Source organism: Plutella xylostella, chromosome 24 (assembly GCF_932276165.1).
Source record: "Plutella xylostella chromosome 24, ilPluXylo3.1, whole genome shotgun sequence".
Taxonomy (NCBI): Eukaryota; Metazoa; Arthropoda; class Insecta; order Lepidoptera; family Plutellidae; genus Plutella; species Plutella xylostella.
This window is the reverse complement of record NC_064004.1, coordinates 435,868-456,871: the sequence shown is the minus strand read 5'-3', so window position 1 is coordinate 456,871 and position 21,004 is coordinate 435,868. Positions and strand designations below refer to the sequence as shown.

The 21,004-nt window shown below is 36.3% G+C and overlaps 1 protein-coding gene across 2 annotated transcripts in view; it reads right to left on the bottom strand.

The window, feature by feature from the left end:
• Positions 1-3,007: 3,007 nt before the first annotated feature.
• LOC105391147 (Kv channel-interacting protein 4) overlaps positions 3,008-21,004 on the bottom strand; it is a 62,212-nt gene continuing 44,215 nt past the window's right edge. For both annotated transcript variants that reach the window (XM_048629915.1, XM_048629914.1), the window contains exons 3-8: positions 20,149-20,218; positions 19,278-19,348; positions 9,180-9,287; positions 8,647-8,748; positions 4,740-4,897; positions 3,008-4,414 (exon numbers count right to left, since the gene is read on the bottom strand). In XM_048629915.1, the coding sequence (XP_048485872.1) occupies positions 4,769-4,897; positions 8,647-8,748; positions 9,180-9,287; positions 19,278-19,348; positions 20,149-20,218 (480 nt within the window). In that variant the 3' untranslated portion in view covers positions 3,008-4,414; positions 4,740-4,768. The remainder of the gene's footprint in view (positions 4,415-4,739; positions 4,898-8,646; positions 8,749-9,179; positions 9,288-19,277; positions 19,349-20,148; positions 20,219-21,004) is intronic.

Genomic DNA, 21,004 nt, shown 5'->3' with positions numbered 1-21,004 from the left:
ACATTGTCGTCCTGTCACCTGTCACCTGTCACCACAGAACAGATTTACTCTCCTGTCACTGATTTCTGCGGTTAAGTCATTTGCTTAGTCATTAGTGGTTTTCTATTCTATTCTGTGTAAATCGAGTGTCATCTGTCAGTTTGATTTTGACAATGATACATTTACGTACAGTGTGGGGCAAATAAATCTGACCCTTCTCAGGTAAGTTAAAAAAAATAACGATTTCGCAACAGTAGGTATTAATCCGAAAATTTTATAAATGTCATTTAGGTAATTCATCTTTACTGAAACGATGTATAGGTACCTACTAACCATTCGGGCTTAGCAAAACTTAGGTTTACAATAAAACACTTTGAAACATGAAGAACTTTTTCTATTGGATTTAACATGGACGTTTGGACGTACAGCGACAAATAATAACTATTTACAATTTGTATTGAATATTTTTTAAATCTCATCTCACAAATTACTCGGTAAATTTATAATTACACGTGTACTTAATATGAATCAGTGTATCTTCATTTTACGGTTAGTTACTGTTTAATCAATAAATTTTATGTTCGAAAGTAAAGTAGCAGCATAATAGGTCTCCTTTTGGCATCGATAAAAACATACATTTGTAATTGAAAACCTGTAGGTGTCTGTACCTATCTTGCGGCATTCTGTCAAATTAATGTGGCTTATTATATTGACTACTTAGGTAGGTAGGTACTATAGTTTCGAGCTATACTTTCTAAAACATGTTGTTAAGCCCTAATGTTCACGTTATCGTAACTACTTAACTGTAAGGACCTTTTGCTTAAATTTATTTTGCCAATTATATATTTTACTTAATCGTGCAATTTTTCAATGGATCCATCAGAAAAATATAACTTAAAAAAAAGATTCGATCCTAATTTAATATAGGTAGGGTAACGTAACGTACCTAGGGACATTTTCGACTACCCCAACTTTGAATGAAGCTATCGCAGCGTACAACTAAGATATTAATGTGAAATTTTCTTTATTCGGTAGGATATATAATCTATTGTCACTAGTATTTGTGCTAAAGCTTTATTGTGGCCAGATTTTATTAAATTCAGATAAAAGTAAAAATGCTCGTTTTGACCCAAGGTACGTTACACGTTTGTACCTTGGGACACTGTTTCCTATAGCTTTGTACTATGGAAAATGCAAACTTCTAAATAACGCCTTATATCTCTGTTTTTATTGATTTACTGCATCTCTCTTCTGTCTAGTTTCACTCTGGCACTAATAATAATAAGAACAGAGATATAAGGCGTTATTTAGATGTTTGCATTTTCCATAGTACAAAGCTATAGGAAACAGTGTCCCAAGGTACAAATTTAATCGTGTCCCAAGGTACAAAAAAGCAATATTTAACCAAAATTTAAATATCTTTATTTTTGATTAATAGGAATCTTTCAGATAATTGCCAAGTCATAAATTTAATAACTGAAAAGTTATACGGGACATCCATGTAACGTTTATTTTGAGCATGCCTCAATGAGATAAAGCAACACAAAAAACTATACAAAAGCTACTTTTGACTCCAAAAAACTTCATATTGTCTTCACCACACACTCGATGCTGGTATGATCACGATACTCACTAGTTTTGCCAAGCGAGTAATATACTATGCCTAGGGTAGAATTTTAATGTGTTTATTTAGCCGGTTTTTAAAATACAATCAATGTCCCGAGGTAGAAGCGTCCCAAGGTACGTTACGTTACCCTACTATGTGAAGGTTTGTTAAAATAAATAATACGTAAGTAGGTATGAGTTGAGATAAAAAAAAGTAGTTTTCAAAGTCTTACATATAAATACAATAGGAAATAACAACATTAGCACACAACGATCTCAATGGTGTTCATCTCAAAATTCACAATAACATTGGATTTTATTTAACAATACAAAGATAGTTTTTTTATTTATGTTCAATATGCCTAGGTAAGTACTTGATACTCAAGAGTAAAATATTATGCATTCGATTCGCTCGTGGTTACCATACCATTCTTTGGGGTATCTCTAGGATTCTGATCATTAAGGGATTGCTTTAATCTTTTATAGTGACTGAATTAGTACATAGTTCATTTTATTAAAATGGATAAGTACCTACTCAGCATTTAAACAAAAAATCACCACTTCATATCCAACACTTGCCACTGGCTAGACTGAATGCTAGAGTTCTCTAACATTGTCACTGATAGATGGCGCTGATTATTTTCTTCTTTATAGGTAACGATGTCGCGCTTTGGATTTCACTTGTCACATTGTGGAGTAGGTACGAAGAGAGTTGGTCAATAACCTCTTTCTGAATTAAATGATATCCAAGATGTTTGAGATATACTTCAATGTTCATGGTGACTGGTAACCTTGGCAAAGTACAAAAATCTGTTGTTCCCGACATTCACACAACATTAAAGGTAATTAAATCGAAGATAACAGTCAAATATCTTCTATACACAAATCATTATTTATAAGCCTTTAGTCACTCTAAAGATATAATATATTATGTCGAAACCAGAGGATGTACGTCTCTGTAACACCTATACCTCCTCTGGTTTTGTCGTAATTATTATAAATTATGGGGTTAACTTTAAGTGAAACTTAAAATCTCCTAGATTATCATCTACTTATTGTAATAATTATTCTTAATGAAATTTTTCAATATTTTAAAATGCACACCTAATAATATTTAAGAAAGAGGAACCTAGTGTTAACCTGTCTACCGTCTGTCAAATCAGTCAAAATCACGTTTTTATTACAATAATTAACTATGCTTCATAAGATACTTCATATAATAATCTACATAATTACCTACTAGGCTAGTAAAAATTAAAAAAAAGCATTCGATTGTTTTTTTTGAGCTACAAAATAATAGGTACTTTTTATAAAAAATTGTTTGGTAGGTAGATACCTAATTTTTTTTTGACAGGATCTAGTAAACTTACTTACTTATACATTTTACGTAATATTTTGTAATACCTACCTGAATAATTATTTAATAAAATTATTTTTAAAACGATAATTCCAGTAGTATTTTAAAAGCAAAATGACTAACGATATTGTTATAAATAAATAAATGCCTTGCAAAAGAACAATCATAATAGTTTTACATACAAATTAACTAAGAACTAAATATTGATATGATTAAAGATTATTTGCTTTTAGTTAATTGCTTTAAAGTTAAAAAATATGTTGAAATGGATATAATTATTACATTATAACTAGTAAAAATTTAAGTGTGTAAATATGTTTAGTAAAATCAATTCCAATATATAATTATGATTTATTTGAGAACAGTTAAAATAATAATAGTTATATCAATTCGCTTTGTTTAAAAATTCTCATTATGTAAATAGGTTTGCTAGGTACTGAAATGGACCAGCTTAAAGTGATGCAATAGATTAAAATATTCAAGGTCTTTACCCATATATTTATGATAAAAATATTGGTGACATGAACAGTTGTCGAACAGTGTTGGAAGCTAAAATAAAATTCTTAACACGAAGTGATCAAAAAATATCATTGTATGTAAGTATTAAGCTTATCCAAAACTTTCATTGTATAGTTTGTTTAAAATAAGCAATATATCCAAGTTTTTAGAAGGAGCGGTTTGTTACCCTGTTGACAAGTATATAATTTTATATAAATTTTGTAAATAGGACAAAAGTTATATTTCAGTGCAAGTAGGCAAAAATGCAGGGGCAAGGAATTTCAGTGGCACGAAGTGCCCTGATATCCCCTTAAGGTTCTGTATTTCAAAAATGAAATAGTCATGAGAATCATAATTACAAGTAGAGTATGAAATAAAATAAGAAGCTAAGTATTTAGACAAAACAAAAAAGGTATTATAGTTTTAACATACATCTATTTAGGTACAGCTAACTGCATACTTATTGAATACATAAATATTTAGTAAACTTAAAATGTTTAGATTTTAAAACACAACAACATAACGGACCTTAAAAATAATTGGCGTATTTCCCAAATAAAAAACGACTTAACTACCTACCTAAAACTTTAAAACATCATTCAACTACGACGCGTAAAAACTACAACTCTGGTAAACTTTATAAAATACTAGCTGTTCCCGCGAGCTTCGCTTCGCCTTAAAAAGAATTCTCACGGGAAAACTTTTTAAGGCAAAGCGAAGCGCGCGGTAACAGCTAGTATTGAATAAGTTAGGATTTAAAATTGGAAAAACAGTACACTCTTGACTTTGGGTTTCACGACGCCGTTGTAGAAGTTCCCGAACGCGGCGACGTAGCGCGCGTACTGCTGCGCGCGCAGGCGGCCCAGCGCCGCCGCCATGTTGTGCAGGAGGCCTTCCGCTTCCGGTGCGGCGCGCGCGCAGTGGCAGTAGTGGCGGGCGATGCGGAACGCCGGGTTGGGCCGCTTGGTCACCGTCCTGGAAAAACGAACATTAAGATTGTTAACGGTAGTATGCTTGCCTCTAGATACATTTACTTAGGGTACAGATACCAGCTACCGTATACCACCAACTATTTCACACACATCATGTGTTATTTGTTATTTTCTGAATAATGCTGATTGTTAGTTTATTTGTTACAATAGACAATGATTATGATAAGAGCTAGCGGTAAGCAGGCAAGCGTAGTCTGCAACAATCCCTAGTCAGCTGGACCGATGACCTTCTAACGACAGGTACAATTAATTGTAGATGAATCCGGAAGACCGAATGATTGTGGGCTGATGATAATGATGATACTGACCTGGAGGCGGCGCGCTGCTCGCTGTGACGTCATAGCGCCGTGTCGAACATCTGCAGCGAGCGCGTGATGACCTCGTCCTTGAGACACGACTCAAGAAACTCCTCGATGGTGATCACGCCGTCCTGGTTCAGGTCCAGCTTCGTGAATACGCGGTCCACCTGGAAGACCAAGCAGGATAAACGTTAACTGGGTTACTATCAACAACAAAAAACCTTGTTTAATAACTCCCTTATTCATAAAAAGTTACTGGACGCTTTAGCTATTCAACTGTTTTGTCCCTCTCTGGTAAAGAACAAATTGAATCAGATAGTGACAGAACAGTTCATAAGGGGGTAAGTGTTTAACAAAGGTTCCACTCGAGAGGAAACTTACACCCCCCCCAGAGAATAGAATGGGTGTTTAAACTAAAATTTGATACATTTATGAGGCGTTTGACCGCCAACTGACAGGGTTTAGCATGTGTCTAAATTTTGATGGTAACGCCTTATTACAGCAGAGGATAATTAATTATTATTTAATTTTTAATTAATTTTTGAGAGAAACGCAAAAAAAATATTTAAAATTTTAATTTGGTTTCACCTCTCAGGTAGAATTCACTAGGATAGTAGGGGGTAATGTTTCTTTGCCTCAAACTGTACTTAAATGTACTGTAATAATCAAAACATAGATGTCGCTGTCAAACTTAGTGGTATTACAGTTCGGTTCAAAAACTTGGTAGTTCTCTGTAGTTCTGAAGATGGCACCGAATGCACTTTTGTACCCTGTCAAACTAACAAACCGCCTATTCATTTCTTCCTATGCCGTTGGTAATATACTGAAGTCTCTATTTTTTAATCTAACAGATTCTGAACGGTTCATCAATGGTCGATTGTCCCGCGATTAAGTGAAGTATCGTTATATTGGCTTGACAATCAACTGTTGATGATCCGTTCAGAATCTGTCAATAAAGTGAGTATCTGAGATAAAAAAAAACAGACTTTAGTAGCGGTACTCTCATAAAAACGATTAATAGTCAATTAACCACGAAAGCATGTTTTGAATTTTGTAGCTAAGGCACCCAGAACATACGCAATTACGAAATCAATTAATAAATGATTTCCACAATAATATGATAGATAGGAACATTGTTATCCAACTTGAATTAGCAAACGAGATTGCCATTCTGCCCGCGGGCCTATCGAAATATTGAAATCCAGCATTGCAGATTGACGTTTGCCTGAAAATGGCGGGATCTACCTAGCTGTAGGTACCTCTATAGCTCTGATTCCGTTGATAACACAGGAAGCCGTACCATTAAGTTTTAATCCCCGACGCAAAAAACAAAGGTCTTATAAGTTTAAAAACGGGACTGTTTGTTTGTGTAATCTGTACCTATGTGGGAGCGTAGCTTCAAAACCTCCAAATCCAAAATTCCTCTCTAGTTGTTTTGTGAAAATGTTACAAGCGTACGTTACTTTCGCGTTACGAGTAATTAACATAAGTATTTAGTGTAGGATCATGTAATTCAGCATATAAAATCCTAAGTAGGTAACCCTACTTAAGTAGTTAACTAGTCATTTATTTATTCAGGCAGCACCAAACAGTGGTAGGGCTGTGAATTTCGGCGCAACAGCGCTGCGTTGCCCGAGGCTGATTGGGCCTGTTTCTGTTTTGTGCATGGTTTCCAGAGATGCAGTGATTCATTTTTGATTGGCTGAATTTCCGCGATTCAGTCGGTACCAATCGTACCTTACTTACTTACTTCACTGGCTCAGCGACCCGAAGTTGATTTAGTCCAAGCTTTTTATATATATAAGTAATACTTATCTATTTCATGACGAATAATTTAAAGATCCAATAGAATAGGATGGTATTATGGTAGGTAACAACTCATATCTCTAGGTAGTAGTATTTAATTATACATATAATAAGTAGTTAAACAAAGTTGAGTCCATTGTGGTGACTATACATGTTTAGTACCGTACAGTGTAAAGGCGCCCATCACTTGACTGATATCTTCGTATTTTAAGCAAACCCAAAGCAACGCCATCTATTATTAAAATTTGTCAACATTTTGTTCCTGTATAATACTGTACAATATTTATTGACGTGTAGGGTAGTGTATTGATGGAACACAATAATAAATTTTAACGCAGGATTTCCGGAAATCTATCCTGTCCGATCCAAGATCCGGGGTTTCGAGGATTGTGATATTTATCTTGCGTGTAGTGTTGCGCGTCAATATTTTCCTCTGTCTAGGGGCTATCACGTCTGCTTCATACAAAAACACTTCAATACTGACGCGATCCGTATATTTGGTGTAAGATGTGCCGTGATCCGGCTTAAGATATTTGATTAAATATCATGATAATAGGGAATATGCAAGTGGTTCAAATAAAGGTCAAATATTATTTATAATAAACTTTGTTGTTTCATAACTACGACTCCATCATTATTTTTGATTATAATTTATTTTTGAGCAAGTAAATGAAGTTGAAAAGTACAAATAAACTTCGGTAAATTCTAACTTCCGAGAAACGTCACCCATTTTCTTAGGGCGGATGTGACGTCATAATTCTTTATATATCAATCTCAGAATAATAACTTCTTTGCGTTTGCGTATAGTTAAATAAATGTCAAGTGTAAACAAAGAAATGTTAATGTCACCGAGTATTTCTGATGCTCGTTGTGATCAGATACGATGGATCACATAAAAATTCTTCCAATACGAGAAGATCCTAGCCTCCTATAACCTCTCCACTTCTTGTTTGATATGCTTGTTTGTTTGCAAAGTTTAGGACTTTTTATATTTTTTGATGGTTGTGTATGGGCTGCCACTAGTTGTTCTATTGTAATGAGGCGTAAACAGCCATTCGCTAGTCAACGAGCCACTCAAATATGCTCCATATTGCAACACAATAAAATTAAATTTGTATTTTAAGTATTATGACATGAACATAACACAAGTTGCTCTTTCTACTTTTAGGTTATAATGGCAGTCTTTAGTATATTTCAAAAGTTGTTATTTTTTTCTAAATTAAGTTATGGAAGAATTCTCGTATTCAGAAGAACTGGACACATTAAATTTATTACGCAGTATGAAAGAGTAAACTGTGGCCAGCTGCGGAAAAGGACAGCAAAGACTATTGAAAAGTCGAGAGCCGTGTGCCCAAATATTAGGGAATATGCATATATTTTTATACTCTTATTCGATAGTTTAGATAAGGGGGTTTAGACCTTTGAGATATGCACAATGGTTCCATTCAAGAGAGCCAGGTGCAGGTTCTTACACCCCCACAGATAATAGAATAGAATGACCCACTAACCCTAGTCTCTCTTACTGAGAACCAAAGTTACAGTAAGTACTTATACATACAATACAAATATTACTTTATATTCATATTGCCATAATAGCGTAATATTGTGTACAAAGGTCCTCTGGTTTGCGCGCTCCCATTTCAAAAGAGCTACTAGCAGCTATTTACGAGCTCCCATTACAAAACAACCACTGGTCACACTTTATTGCCATTACAAAACAGCCACTGATCACACTTTATACACTTCCTTTTTCGTTTGTTACCATGACAACATTGGTTTGTTGAAAATACAAAAGTACTCTGTGATTACTTGATTAGGTAAAAAATCTATGCCGACTGACGGGACTCATTATTCTGAGCCGTGAAATTAAACGATTATGACGTCACGACAGCCCGCCATCCTGACGGGAATTTCAAAGTGGTCGTGATGGTTGTAATTTTTTAACTTTCTTTAAAATACCTTAAATTGCTTATTTTGGCGTTGAATTTTTTTTACTATAATAAAGTGAGGTAAAACTATCCAATAAAAGTATAAAAAAAAATTACGCATATTCCCTATTATCAGAATATTTTATTGATGCCTTTGCCTATGAGTGACAGTGCCTTCTCACCTGCTGGTTAGCCTTGGCGTCGTCCCCCCTGGCGGCGGGGGAGCCGGGGGCGCCGCGCCGGCCCAGCAACTCGTGCACCGCCACCACCACCTCCGCCAGCTCCTGGGGATGGGGAGAGCATATGGGTGAGATTAGAGCGGACTTGATAATTATCACGTCTAATGTTCAATTATGAAAAATGACAACTACTTTAGGCCTAGTTTCACCATACTCTGTTAGACCATAACAAGGGATTAGTTGTTGACTTTTGACACATCTATCAAGAATTTAATATGGAGATAACGTGTGATTGATGACATTACAATGTAACAGGGATGTTAAAAATCTAACAGACTATGGTGAAATGTCCAATCACAAAGATGTCCAATCATAAAACACTCACGAGCAATGAAAAAGTTACAAAATTCGAACTTCAATACCTATTATCTTTTTCGTTTATAGGTCTAATTTGGTGTTATAATGTCACTGGACCTTTTTCATTGCTCGTGAGTGTAATATTTCCCTGCGACATCTCCCTTCTCTATCGCACTCACCTGTCTCGTGATAGCGCCGTCCCCATCCACATCGTACAGTCTGAAGGCCCAGCGCAGTCGCTCGTACACCGACCCTCGGAGCAGCGTCGACAGAGTCACCAGCAACTCCTGGAGAGAGAGAGATGGAGATATTATTGTGTGAAGGGAGAAAGAGAGGGGAATAGCGTCGACATAGCGTCATCACCAGAAGCTTCTGGGGAGGAGAACTATGGTGTCCAAATGGGTGGATATCGTCACCAGAAACTCCTGGGGAGGGAGAGAGAAGAGAGGTAATCTATGATATCTAAATACTGTGAATTTATTATAATTACTTTTAATACATTTATTGATTGATTGATTGATTGACATTTATACGCAGAAGGGAAAGGTGTAAGGCGCTGATCGAATGTGTCAGATTTTGGTTTGTGGTCGATTCGTTTCTTTTATTAATTGACGTTTATGTTTTTGGACGAATTGTCAGTGACGGATCTGGTGTAAACCGACCCTAAGTAGGTAGGTACCAATTGAGTAAATACATAAAATACTGCATTGAAAATGTAAAGGCAAATAAGTCAGCAGTCAATTACCACAACATAATATAACGAGAGAACAACGCAGGCTGCGCTGACCAGAGGCCCTAGTAATAAGATTAGAAAGTTGGTGTGCGCTTCAGCTTAAGTTTGATAAACGGCTACAGTTCCTGGGGGTTGCACTAGATACCGTAACTTACCAACACTAATCCATCACCTAATAATACACAATCCTTAAACAGCATCGTTTATCTTTCAAATATCAGTAAGATTCATACAAGTTATATCAGATTTGACGGCAATGCTGCTGATTGAAAATGAAAAACGTTTATTTGCCATAAGTAGTTTTACATTTTGGTTCCTGGCTCCCAAACTAGGATACCCTGTGCTATGGGTAGCCAGGCATCTTTCGTGTACTTACTGATTGTTGATTGCTAATGTGTCGGTGGTGGAAAGGCAAGACATATGCCGAGAGCCCGATGATAGCTGTTAAATCCTTGCATTTTATATGTCACTAGCTGATCCCGCGCGCTTCGCTTCGCCTTAAAAAGTTTTCCCGTGGGAATTCCGGGATAAAAAGTAGCCTATGTTCTTTCCCAGGGTCTAGACCGTATGTATACCAAATTTCATTCAAATCCGTTCAGTAGTTTTGGCGTGAAAGAGTAACAGACAGACAGACAGACATACAGACAGACAGACAGACACAGTTACTTTCGCATTTATAATATTAGTTAGGATTTGTTGGCTTTCCAAATAAAATGAACTTTCACCAGGCTATCGAGAGCTGTCATGCAATATATAGGTACGTTTATTGTTAACAACGTGACAGTCTTGGTTTTGCCCCCGAAACTTAGTTTAAGATAGAGAGACCCCATTAAGCTGGAAATAGGACTGCACACTGTTTGTTGAGATAAGCAGAGGTCGGAACGTATTTTGTAGGTTAAATCCCAGAATATTATGAGTTTGTTTGTTTGGTTGTTATTTTGTACTTATTCTGATGCTGAGTAACATAAGTAAAATTTTCTGTATTTCAACTTATGCAGATTACACAGCCTAGGACACCAAATTTTAATATAGAGGAACCCTTTAATGTATCGAATACCTACCTAAACATTATTCCACTCATTTAGTCCGTGTAGGTACATATCTCATAGATTCGAACTGTTTACACTATATTGAAAACCTATTAATATACTAACGATGTATAATAATAATATGTATATAATAATATAATAATATAATAATATGTGGGGACATCTCACACACGGCCATCCGACCCCAAGCTAGGTAGAACCTGTGTTATGGGTGTTGGACAGCTGATATATCTACACAAATACATAGATAGATAGATACTAAATATAAATATCAACACCCCAGACCCGAGAACAAATATATGTGTTTAAACAAATACCTGCCCCAGCCGGGAATCGAACCCGGGACCTTCGGCTCAGTAGTCAGGGTCACTAACCACTACGCCATTCGGTCGTCGTGTTGTCAACTGATCACGTGTTCACACATACCCACCATTGTGTATCTTTCGCTGACTGTACCAATTTGCATAACTTTAAACCACGTGCAGATAGTAGCTGATAGCGATCACACATCGTCCTTACTTGCAGGGTAACTCTATTTTGCGATAGGTACCGAAGTTTTATAATACCGCTGCGCTAACCTCGACTCTATATCGTACCATTAAACTTCCCTATTGCGTGAGAGCTCTGGTTCAATCGTATATTAACCCCCGACGGAAAAAGAGGGGTGCTATAAGTTCAATGTGTCTGTATGCGTATCTATCTGTGATAGCGTAGCACCCAAACGGCTCAACCGAGTTTCGTTTAGTTTTTAAGGGTCATAGTCATAGGTAATGTTACCCCGTGTGTTCTTAGCCATTTTATGTAAACCAGTTCAGCCGCATACAAATTATGCGACTTTTTATGTTGAATGTCGCAGGTTTTTAACGTTGGTTAGGTTATAATCTAGTTCTAGACTAACCCCCTTGGCTATTTACTCTGGCTCGCAGCCAGCCACTAAACATGCAGGATTAACTAAGTACCGCATACAGTTTACTAATGTTTCCCTTTATAGAGATAATATAATAATATGTGGGGACATTTCACACACGGTCATCCAACCCCAAGCTAGGCAGAGCTTGTACAGCCTGTTATATCTACACAGATTCATAATTATAAACATACTAGATGTTCCCGCGAGCTTCGCTTCGGCTTAAAAAGTTTTCCCGTGGGAATTTCGCGATAAAAAGCATATTGATCTTTCTCAGGGTCTAGACTACATCTGTATACCAAATTTAATTCAAACCCGTTCAATAGTTTTGGCGTGAAAGAGTAACAGGCATACAGACTGAGTTACTTTTGCATTTATAATATTACTTAGTTAGGATTAACACCCAAAACCCAAGTTTGTACAAATATCTGTCTTCTGCACCAGCCGTAGATCGAACCCCGGACCTTCGGCACAGCAGGCTGGGTCACTAAGAATTGGCTCGTCATAAATAAACCTTTCTGCCGATACTCACCTCTACCCACTCAATAAAACCAGCTTATCTCATCCCCAACCCTGGCCCACAGCCAGACAGTAAGATGGATGGAGTAAGGCATTCCCTGAATGCACTCTTTGCTAATATTTCCCTTTACGGCGATCAGCTGGCACGCGGGACGACGCCATCTTTGATTTGTGTGGGTTTGGCGCCCAACGTGGTGCGATTAGGTATTGGTGGTGCGGGCAGTTCTATATGTAACTAAGTATACACTTTTGTGTCAAACTACCTGCCAAACAAACCGTTAGTTACCATATGGTTACCATCAACATTTAGACACTATGTCAGTTAGCTGTCAAACGCCTTATGAATGTGTCATGTTTTGATTTAAACAACCATTAAACATTTATTTATTTTTGGTAGTAGCACGATGTTTAAACGAATTATTAGATAGGCAGTTTGTGAGTTATTAAGTCTAAGTGAATATTTTTATATCATTATGGCACTGTCAGCCAATTTAAACAGTTCCTCATTCAATGAAAATTGTAAGAAAATTATTTTATAATTTAATCCTGTCATTAAGTTTTCCGTGCGACTATTTAACGTTCGTTTAACTTTGCTTGGGTAACAAGAGAAAACTCGAAACTTGTAACATTTTAATTTTATCGCAAATGTTTAAGAGCCATGGAAAATATTTATAAACGATTAGTTTAAACACGGAGCAATTAAGTTCAGAATGAAGTAATTAACAAAAAAAATAACTTTTTCAAGTGAAACTTTTCTAACATGTTTTTTATTAATGCAATGGACTATAAGTTTGCAGCCAACCTCGCGTGCCTAGCGTAGCGACAGGGGCGTGGCTCACTCACTTAATCCTTATCACAACGGTCTTTAATTCATCAGCTAAAGTAAGTCTTGCTATTTTATAAAATTAAAAAATACTATTATAACAATTTTACGTATATTATTATAACAATTTTACGTTTAATATTTTCTTATTCCCAATGGCAGAGATATTTCATCCATTCTTGGACCTAACTGCATTTTTTAAAACAGATTCCTTCGAACATTTTCACCCGCGCCACCGCAAAGAGGCTTGGCACCTAAGTAATATGCGGTCCTGTCGCGGTCAGCTGCTCTGTGGCCATGTTTCTCTGTGGTCGGCCCGCTCCGCCGCAAGTGCGCCTAGAAATCCTAGAATGTTGGTAGTCTGTGAACATTGGGTTTTTTCTTTCTTTTTTGCGAATGCACAAAATGTTAGTGGCCAGTGTTTGTTATTCTAGTGACGTTCAAAATAAATGCCAACATAAAAAATAAGTGCCTGTACCTAAATAAATATAGAAAAAGCTAATTCATATGTAATGAACGTACATCTACTAGTAGGTAAATCAGTATTCACTTAAACTTTCGTTGATTTATGTACTTAAAGTATTTTTTATTACAAATAGCCAGTGACCGTAACTTTATTCGGTTTTAGATATACCCAACTATGGAAATCTATGATTTATTGCCAAAATATTGGGGTGTCTCATTTACATTAAATCCTTGTAGTTATGATTATGATAAAAGGACAAGTTAGGTATATCTGGATAATGTGGACTAGCACCCACTCAGGTTCCTTTTACTATGAACGACAAATACACACTATGAATATAGAACAGCTGATATACCTACACAAATAAATTGATAGATTTAAGTAACACCCAAGACCCGAGTACAAATATCTGTGTTTAAACAAATATCTGCCCCAGCCGGGAATCAAAACGAGATCTTCGGTACAGCAGTCGATCCACTAACCAGCCGTCAAATAATTTCCAAAGTAACCTCTCCTGTTTTACGGAATAATTTAGGTAAAAACAACGTGCAAAGTTGGCGTGTTCGCCAGATAGTAATGTGACATTAACGTGTGAAAATGCGTCGTCCATTTTATTTTATATCATCTCACAAAATGGTGCTCGGAGGCGCGGCGTTATCAAACATGTCACAATGTGACATCGCTTATCGGATTGGTTAGGACGATGTACAGTCAGATGCATAAGTAGCTGTACACTCTTGTACCTTGTCAAACTCACAAACTGCCTATTAAAAGATTGTCAGTTTGTTATGTAGCTAGTTTGACAAGGAAAATAAGTGTATAGCATATAGTGTAAAAAAGTATACAGTGTAAGTGTAAAAAAATAAATATGTGTAAGTGTAAAAATAAAATATAGTCTAAAAATATATAAGTAGGTATTGTAAAAAAGTGTAGAATAGAATAGAATATATCTTTATTGAACACCACAAATTAAAACATACAAAGAGAACTTATAAACTAGGAACAATGAACAATAGGCGACCTTATCGCTTAGAGCGATCTCTTACAGGTAACCTTAAACATAAAGAAATAAAAGTAAAGAAAATTTGAGGGCGGTGTACCTACTACCTAACTACCTACTAGTGTATTTATACAGCAGACCGTACATTCAGCAAAATGGATTTTTAAAACCCGCAGGTTGACTGTATGAGAAATAAGTTGAATAGGTATTATTTATTTATTGGATACACAAATACTCTTTATAATGGAGTGCTCTTTGAATCATCTAATTTCATTCGTCAGTAGATTATAATTTTATTGATTTTGTATAAAGTTATTTATTTAAAAAGACATATTATCAACCATCGATTTAATATACCTACCTAATAATAGTTAGGTAGGTATTACTTATTATTACTATTAAAATACTATACCATTAAAATATTAAGCGCTGATTTTCGATATACTACTCATATCTCTTACTAATAGTACCTATCTACACCACTTTTACATAATTAAATCATAAATTCTAAAATGGGTCTGCTCCTAATTAATTGCACTCATTTTGTACATTTACCACGTTCATTAACATTCGGTATGATTGATAGTGTCAAATTACATGTTACTCTGAAATGTATCTACTGCTATAACACCATCTATAACTACAGCATAGAACGTTACTTATAAACTGGATAGTTTGGAGTGTGTAAACATATGAAATATGATATGTTTAAGGCACTCTCTTCAGTTAGGCGAAGAACTGTGTCATAAGTAAGTAGATAAAGTAACATTTATCTGACTCACAGGCATTCAGAAAATATCGTTATACTCAGCAACCAATAGAACTCAGTATAATGAAAGAGTCCCCTGTCAAGAACAAAAAGTCACCAGCTCAGCATGTGCAGTGTAAAGTTGCGAAAATACGAGCAACTTACACGAGCATAAACTAAAACACAAATTGGGCCTATAAATGAATATTAACCGTCATATTCAGGCGAACACTAGCGTAATTGGTTTAAATATTATAGCACCACGTTGGGCGCCAAAAACCCGCGTCTGTCCCTAGCTGGGCGCCAAGTTTTTTTCCATCACTGTCAGAGATACCGTATCTCCTTAGATAGATAATATACGAATAAGACGGAGTGTCAGTGCAAAAGAAACGTTTCTACAAGTAACACCGCACCACTGAGCTCTTATTTTGAATTAGTTCGGTTAGAAGATTTGTGGGTTCATTAATTTGGTACGCTGTAAATATTCATTAGGTAAACTTGAAACGGTTTGACAGTAAATAAAATGCAGACAGTTTTTTTTTCTTTTTTATGTGACACACCATCTGGTTAGTATATTCTAAATCTAAGCGTATCTCTCGTCATTATTGAGTTGAGTTGATGTTGAGATAACTGTGTAGGCTTTGATACTTTCAAGCGATAGGTATTGAAACTGTCTATCAAACGAAAGATGGACGATGCTGATATGGTTATAAAGTGTGCTCGTAATGTAGAAAACCCCTCGATATTCAACTCGGTATAACTTTTGAATGACGAAATAAGATACGAACATTGAGCCTAACATTAACTACCTACTGTGACCTAAATAAAATATCTCAAAAATCTGTTCAGCCGTTTGGGGGCTACGGTACAACACAGCCAATACACAGACACGTTAAACTTATAACATCCCTCTTTTTCGCCGGGGGCTAAAAACTATTTATCCTTTACACGTATGTAACCTACGTTTTTGTATCAAGATAAGATATATTTATGTAAATCGATTCTAATATTCTTGTTTTGATCGTGAATGTGCGATTACCGTTACCTATGGAATAACTTCATCCCCCTTTTCCATGTAAGAATAGCCAAGTACAGGCAAAAGCTAACCTTATCCAGTAGTGTTACGGACATTTTTTTCATGAACAGGAGTTGATTGTGGGTTGTACCTATACCTACATACATGTCATGTTAGGGGTTTCCCACGAAATAGGTAGAACCATTGTCGCATAACACAAGAAATAGATATGTTAATAACTTATAAAGCCCTATGTGAAGGTGTTATAAGGTTGGCGTGCCTAATGAATGTGTATATAACAGGATAAAAAAGTGTCTATAATATTTATCATCAGGAAGTATTTTTCGTCGAAACCTATAAATCTACAACTCTACAAAGTATAACCAAGCCCCAAAACCATACCTGTACAATTGTACATATTTATAATAAGGTAACTACTACACAAAAAAACTAACGCACGAACGCAGAAACTTCTGCTTTTTAAAGTCGGTTGAACCGTTGCATACGTTCGTTATAGACGTCGATAAACTCGTTTAATGCCTGTTCCACCAATCACAGCGCCGTATTTATGGCGAAACGCGATTTAGGGACGTTTATCTACGTCGATAACGAACCTGTGTAGAGGCAGCTGTCTCATTAGCATTCTTCAGAACCCCATAATTTTTTTAAACCCACTGCAAATTTACATAACACAAGATGGCAATTTACATAACACGATAGCGTAATGTGATACAAGGAAATTATGCCACTTTTTTCTTAACATATTTATAAATAGCTGTTCCCGCGAGCTTCTCTTCGCCTTAAAAAGTTTTCCCGTGGGAATACCGCGATAAAAAGTAGCCTATGCTCTTTCTCAGGGTCTAGACTCTAGACTATCTAATATACCAAATTTCATTCAAATCCGTTCAGTAATTTTGGCGTGAAAAAGTAACAGACAGACACAGTTACTTTCGCATTTATAATATTAGTTAGGATTAGGATTAGTTAGGATATACAGGGTGGACTTTATCCGGGTACTGTGGGGTTACCACCATTGAACATCAGCAGTATTGTTTCGGTGGTGGTACGGTAGCTGAAAATCGGCTGTTTTTATAATAATAATAAACTTTTTATTTCAGCAAAAGCCATACTTTGTTAGTAACAATTAAACTTAACCTATGTTAGTGTACTAAAAATATTACTATTTACAAGTTTATAAATAAGTATTTACAATTTCCCCAATACCCTATTCACCCAATGCTTCAGTATGCTACATCATAGCTAAAGCCATCAGTATGTGCTTCCGCAATCATTCCGGATGCACTACTTTATGAATGTAGAGAAAAAGAATAAATAAGATAAACCTTTATCATAGCAACCAGGGTCACTAACCACTATATGACTATACCATCCAGTCATTTCATAAACGAACAGATTTTCCATACATTTAGGTTTAAAAGGTTTAAACTTTACTATTTCAGAGGTGATTATGACGATAAATACACTCCCGGGCAATGAAAAAGTTCCACTCACAAAATTCCGATTCCAAACTACCCCAATTTTTTCAAAGATCTCATTTAAAATTTGGGACAAAATATTACCGTTTTTAGTTGGTAATATCCTGAGGCTCTGTTAAATGTACTTACTTCAATGTTGTAAGTTAGCCTTTTCCGTTTAGTAGTAATATGGTGCCTTTCTCAGTGGAACCTTTTCATTGCCCGTGAGTGTAGATGCAGATCCAACGGAAATGTCACTGATAAAATTCAACCCTATAAAATAAACCTATAATTATTTGCTTGTAATGGAAAGTGTGCGTGAAATAGTAAAATACCTTCCATAGTTGAAGGGCAATTAAACAAAAGGGCAGGCTATTGAAACATTGAAACACCTTCACATCGAGGGTGACCCCAGAACAATCGCTTGTTGGTATTTCTCAGAACAATGTTTTGGTAAAGGTTAAATAAAATATGTGAACTTTAGGTTCTTACATGGTGTTGCGATGACTATTACATTAAGGGGTTCGATCCCCGGCCGACACAGGTATTTTAACCCGCAAAAATAGGGGTGTTATAAGTTTAACATGTCTGTGTATCTGTGTGTGTGTGTATATCTGTCAGCGTTAGCTCCCAAACGGTTGAAATGATTTTTATTTCGTATAGGTTCCTGATGTTACCCCGAGTGTTCTTAGACATATAATATCAAAATCAGCTTAGCCGTTCAAAAGTTATGCGACTGGGTTTTTAACGTTGGTTAGGTTACGTATCTATCCGTACATGTCAAGTTCTTGGGTCCTCTTTCATTGAATTCTACAGGCATAACGCAACAACACATAAATAACATCCGATGTAAGTACTTATTCGCTAGTTTAAGTTATCTTTATGCTGATTTTACGCGAGTTTATAAAATTTAACACACAAATTTGACTACGAAAATTAGGGAATAAATAACGGCAAAATGAGAAATTTCTGGCTTCCGTCCAGAAACATCAAAACTGGTAAAAGTTTTGTCGGTAAAAAGCAATTTTTGGTCGGATCGGAACTAAATGTTATCGTCGATTTCATAATAATGGCGCTGGAATTTGGCCCAGTTTTTGAACGAAAAATTAAGCCACAAATTTCTACGGCTGTTAGTATGCAGTCAGTTTGAAAGTTCACTTCGTTCTCGTAAGTATAGCAAGATTAGCAAGCAGGTATTGTTTATGGTCCACCAACCCGCACTGGGCCCGTGTGGGGGACTAGGCCTAAAACCCTTCACTGGAAGGAGACCCGTGCCTCAGCAGTGGGGACGTGATAGGTTGTGATGATGATTGTTCTATCTATCTATCTATCATGGCGAGCTGATTTTCCGCATTTAGCCTCCAAGGTGGGCCATTATGCGTGAAACACCTATGGGGTGACTAGCTATTAAGCCACCCAAGCTCACGCCAGAAAGCTAGTAAACGAGCTAGGTTGCTCATGAGTTCCCGGAGGGACCCCGGAGACCCGAGGGTTTTTGATCGTAGTGATGATGATTGTTATGATGACTCGATAATGACTCACCCGGAAGCTGATGGCGCCGCTGCAGTTCACGTCGAAGGCTTTGAACACATAGTGCGCGTACAACGCCGAGTCTGAAACAAACAACAAATAAATAATAATAATAATGTGTGGTGACTTTTCATACACGGCCATTCGACCCCAAATTAATAAACAAGACCCGATGACAAATATTTTGTTTTTAAACAATTAACTGATTTTGTTGAGCTTCCCAAAAATAATATATTTCATTTTATTTATGGATAAACATTGATCAACGAAAATGTACGGCTAGTTATTTTTTTGTGGCCCATAATAAAAATTGTTTATTATGTTGAGTACATTGACCTTGTAACTCGGCATCATCATTGAGAAAATTACACCTTATAATTTTCCAAAAAAGAAGTCTACTTCCTATAAGTTCTTGGCAAAACCCGTTTTTAGACAAAACAGGGGGTCTAGTACAGGTTTGATAGTTAGACGAAAACTATAAAAGTTTGCGTTTTCATAAGTAGGTAGTATAGGTCTGGGTGAAGGCGCCTATCGCTGGGTGAAGGCGCCTATCTCTGGGTGAAGGCGCCTATCGGCGCCTCCCCCACAGTTAGGGTAAAGCTGAATAAGTCCCTTATGGCCGACTTCAGTAAATAGGTTTCATTTAGAAAAAAAAAAGTAGGTAGTATGTACTAAGTGATGCATCTAGCAGAAACTATCATGAAACTTTTGACAGATAATGTATGCAGATGACAGGAGAAAACGTAAGCTTAAACTTTTTTAGTTTTCAAAAATATCACATCCCGTACTAGAGGCTCTGACTTTTGTAATCAACCAGTCATTTCCAGCTCAGCCTAAAAACGCGTTTTGCCTGTAACATACAAAATGACTTGACTATACTTACTGCCGTGAGGGAAGAACTTGGCATAGATGTCTTTGAATGAGTCTTCATGCACCACGCCTTCAGGACACTCCTGAAAAAAAATATACAATAATTTCAGTATGAGCTACAATTTTATTTCAGCTCATCAAGGTTCAAGAATGAACAGAGTGACGTACAATACAATCCTAACTAATATTATAAATGCGAAAGTAACTGTGTCTGTCTGTCTGTCTGTCTGTCTGTTACTCTTTCACGTCAAAACTACTGAACGGATTTGAATGAAATTTGGTATACATACGGTCTAGACCCTGGGAAAGAACATAGGCTACTTTTTATCCCGGAATTCCCACAGGAAAACTTTTTAAGGAGAAGCGAAGCGCGCGGGAACAGCTAGTACAATATACTTTATTTGCACCAAGAACAAAAATTACAAAAAACAAAACTTAAAAATAAAACAGTACAAAGAGGCGGCCTTATTGCTTATAGCAATCTCTACCAGACGTAGGTATCTCCTATTCCTTTTGAAAAAGGGGTGTTATAAGTTAGACGTGTGTATCTGTGTGTGGTGGCGTATCTGCCAAACGGCTGTGTAGAATATACAGGGTGTTGCAAAAAGGGTATACTAAGCCGAAACCTACATGTGCAGCATGGTATATCTAAGCCCGAAACTGAAATCAGAATTTGGAAATTCGTGAAAAAAGTATTTTTTTTTCATAGTAAAAGTCACGTGACCAACAAAGTTTCTATGGAAAATGAATTTTTTTTTTCGCGAATTTTCAAATTCTGATTTCAGTTTCGGGCTTAGATATACCATGCTGCACATGTAGGTTTCGGCTTAGTATACCCTTTTTGCAACACCCTGTAGAATGACCAGTAT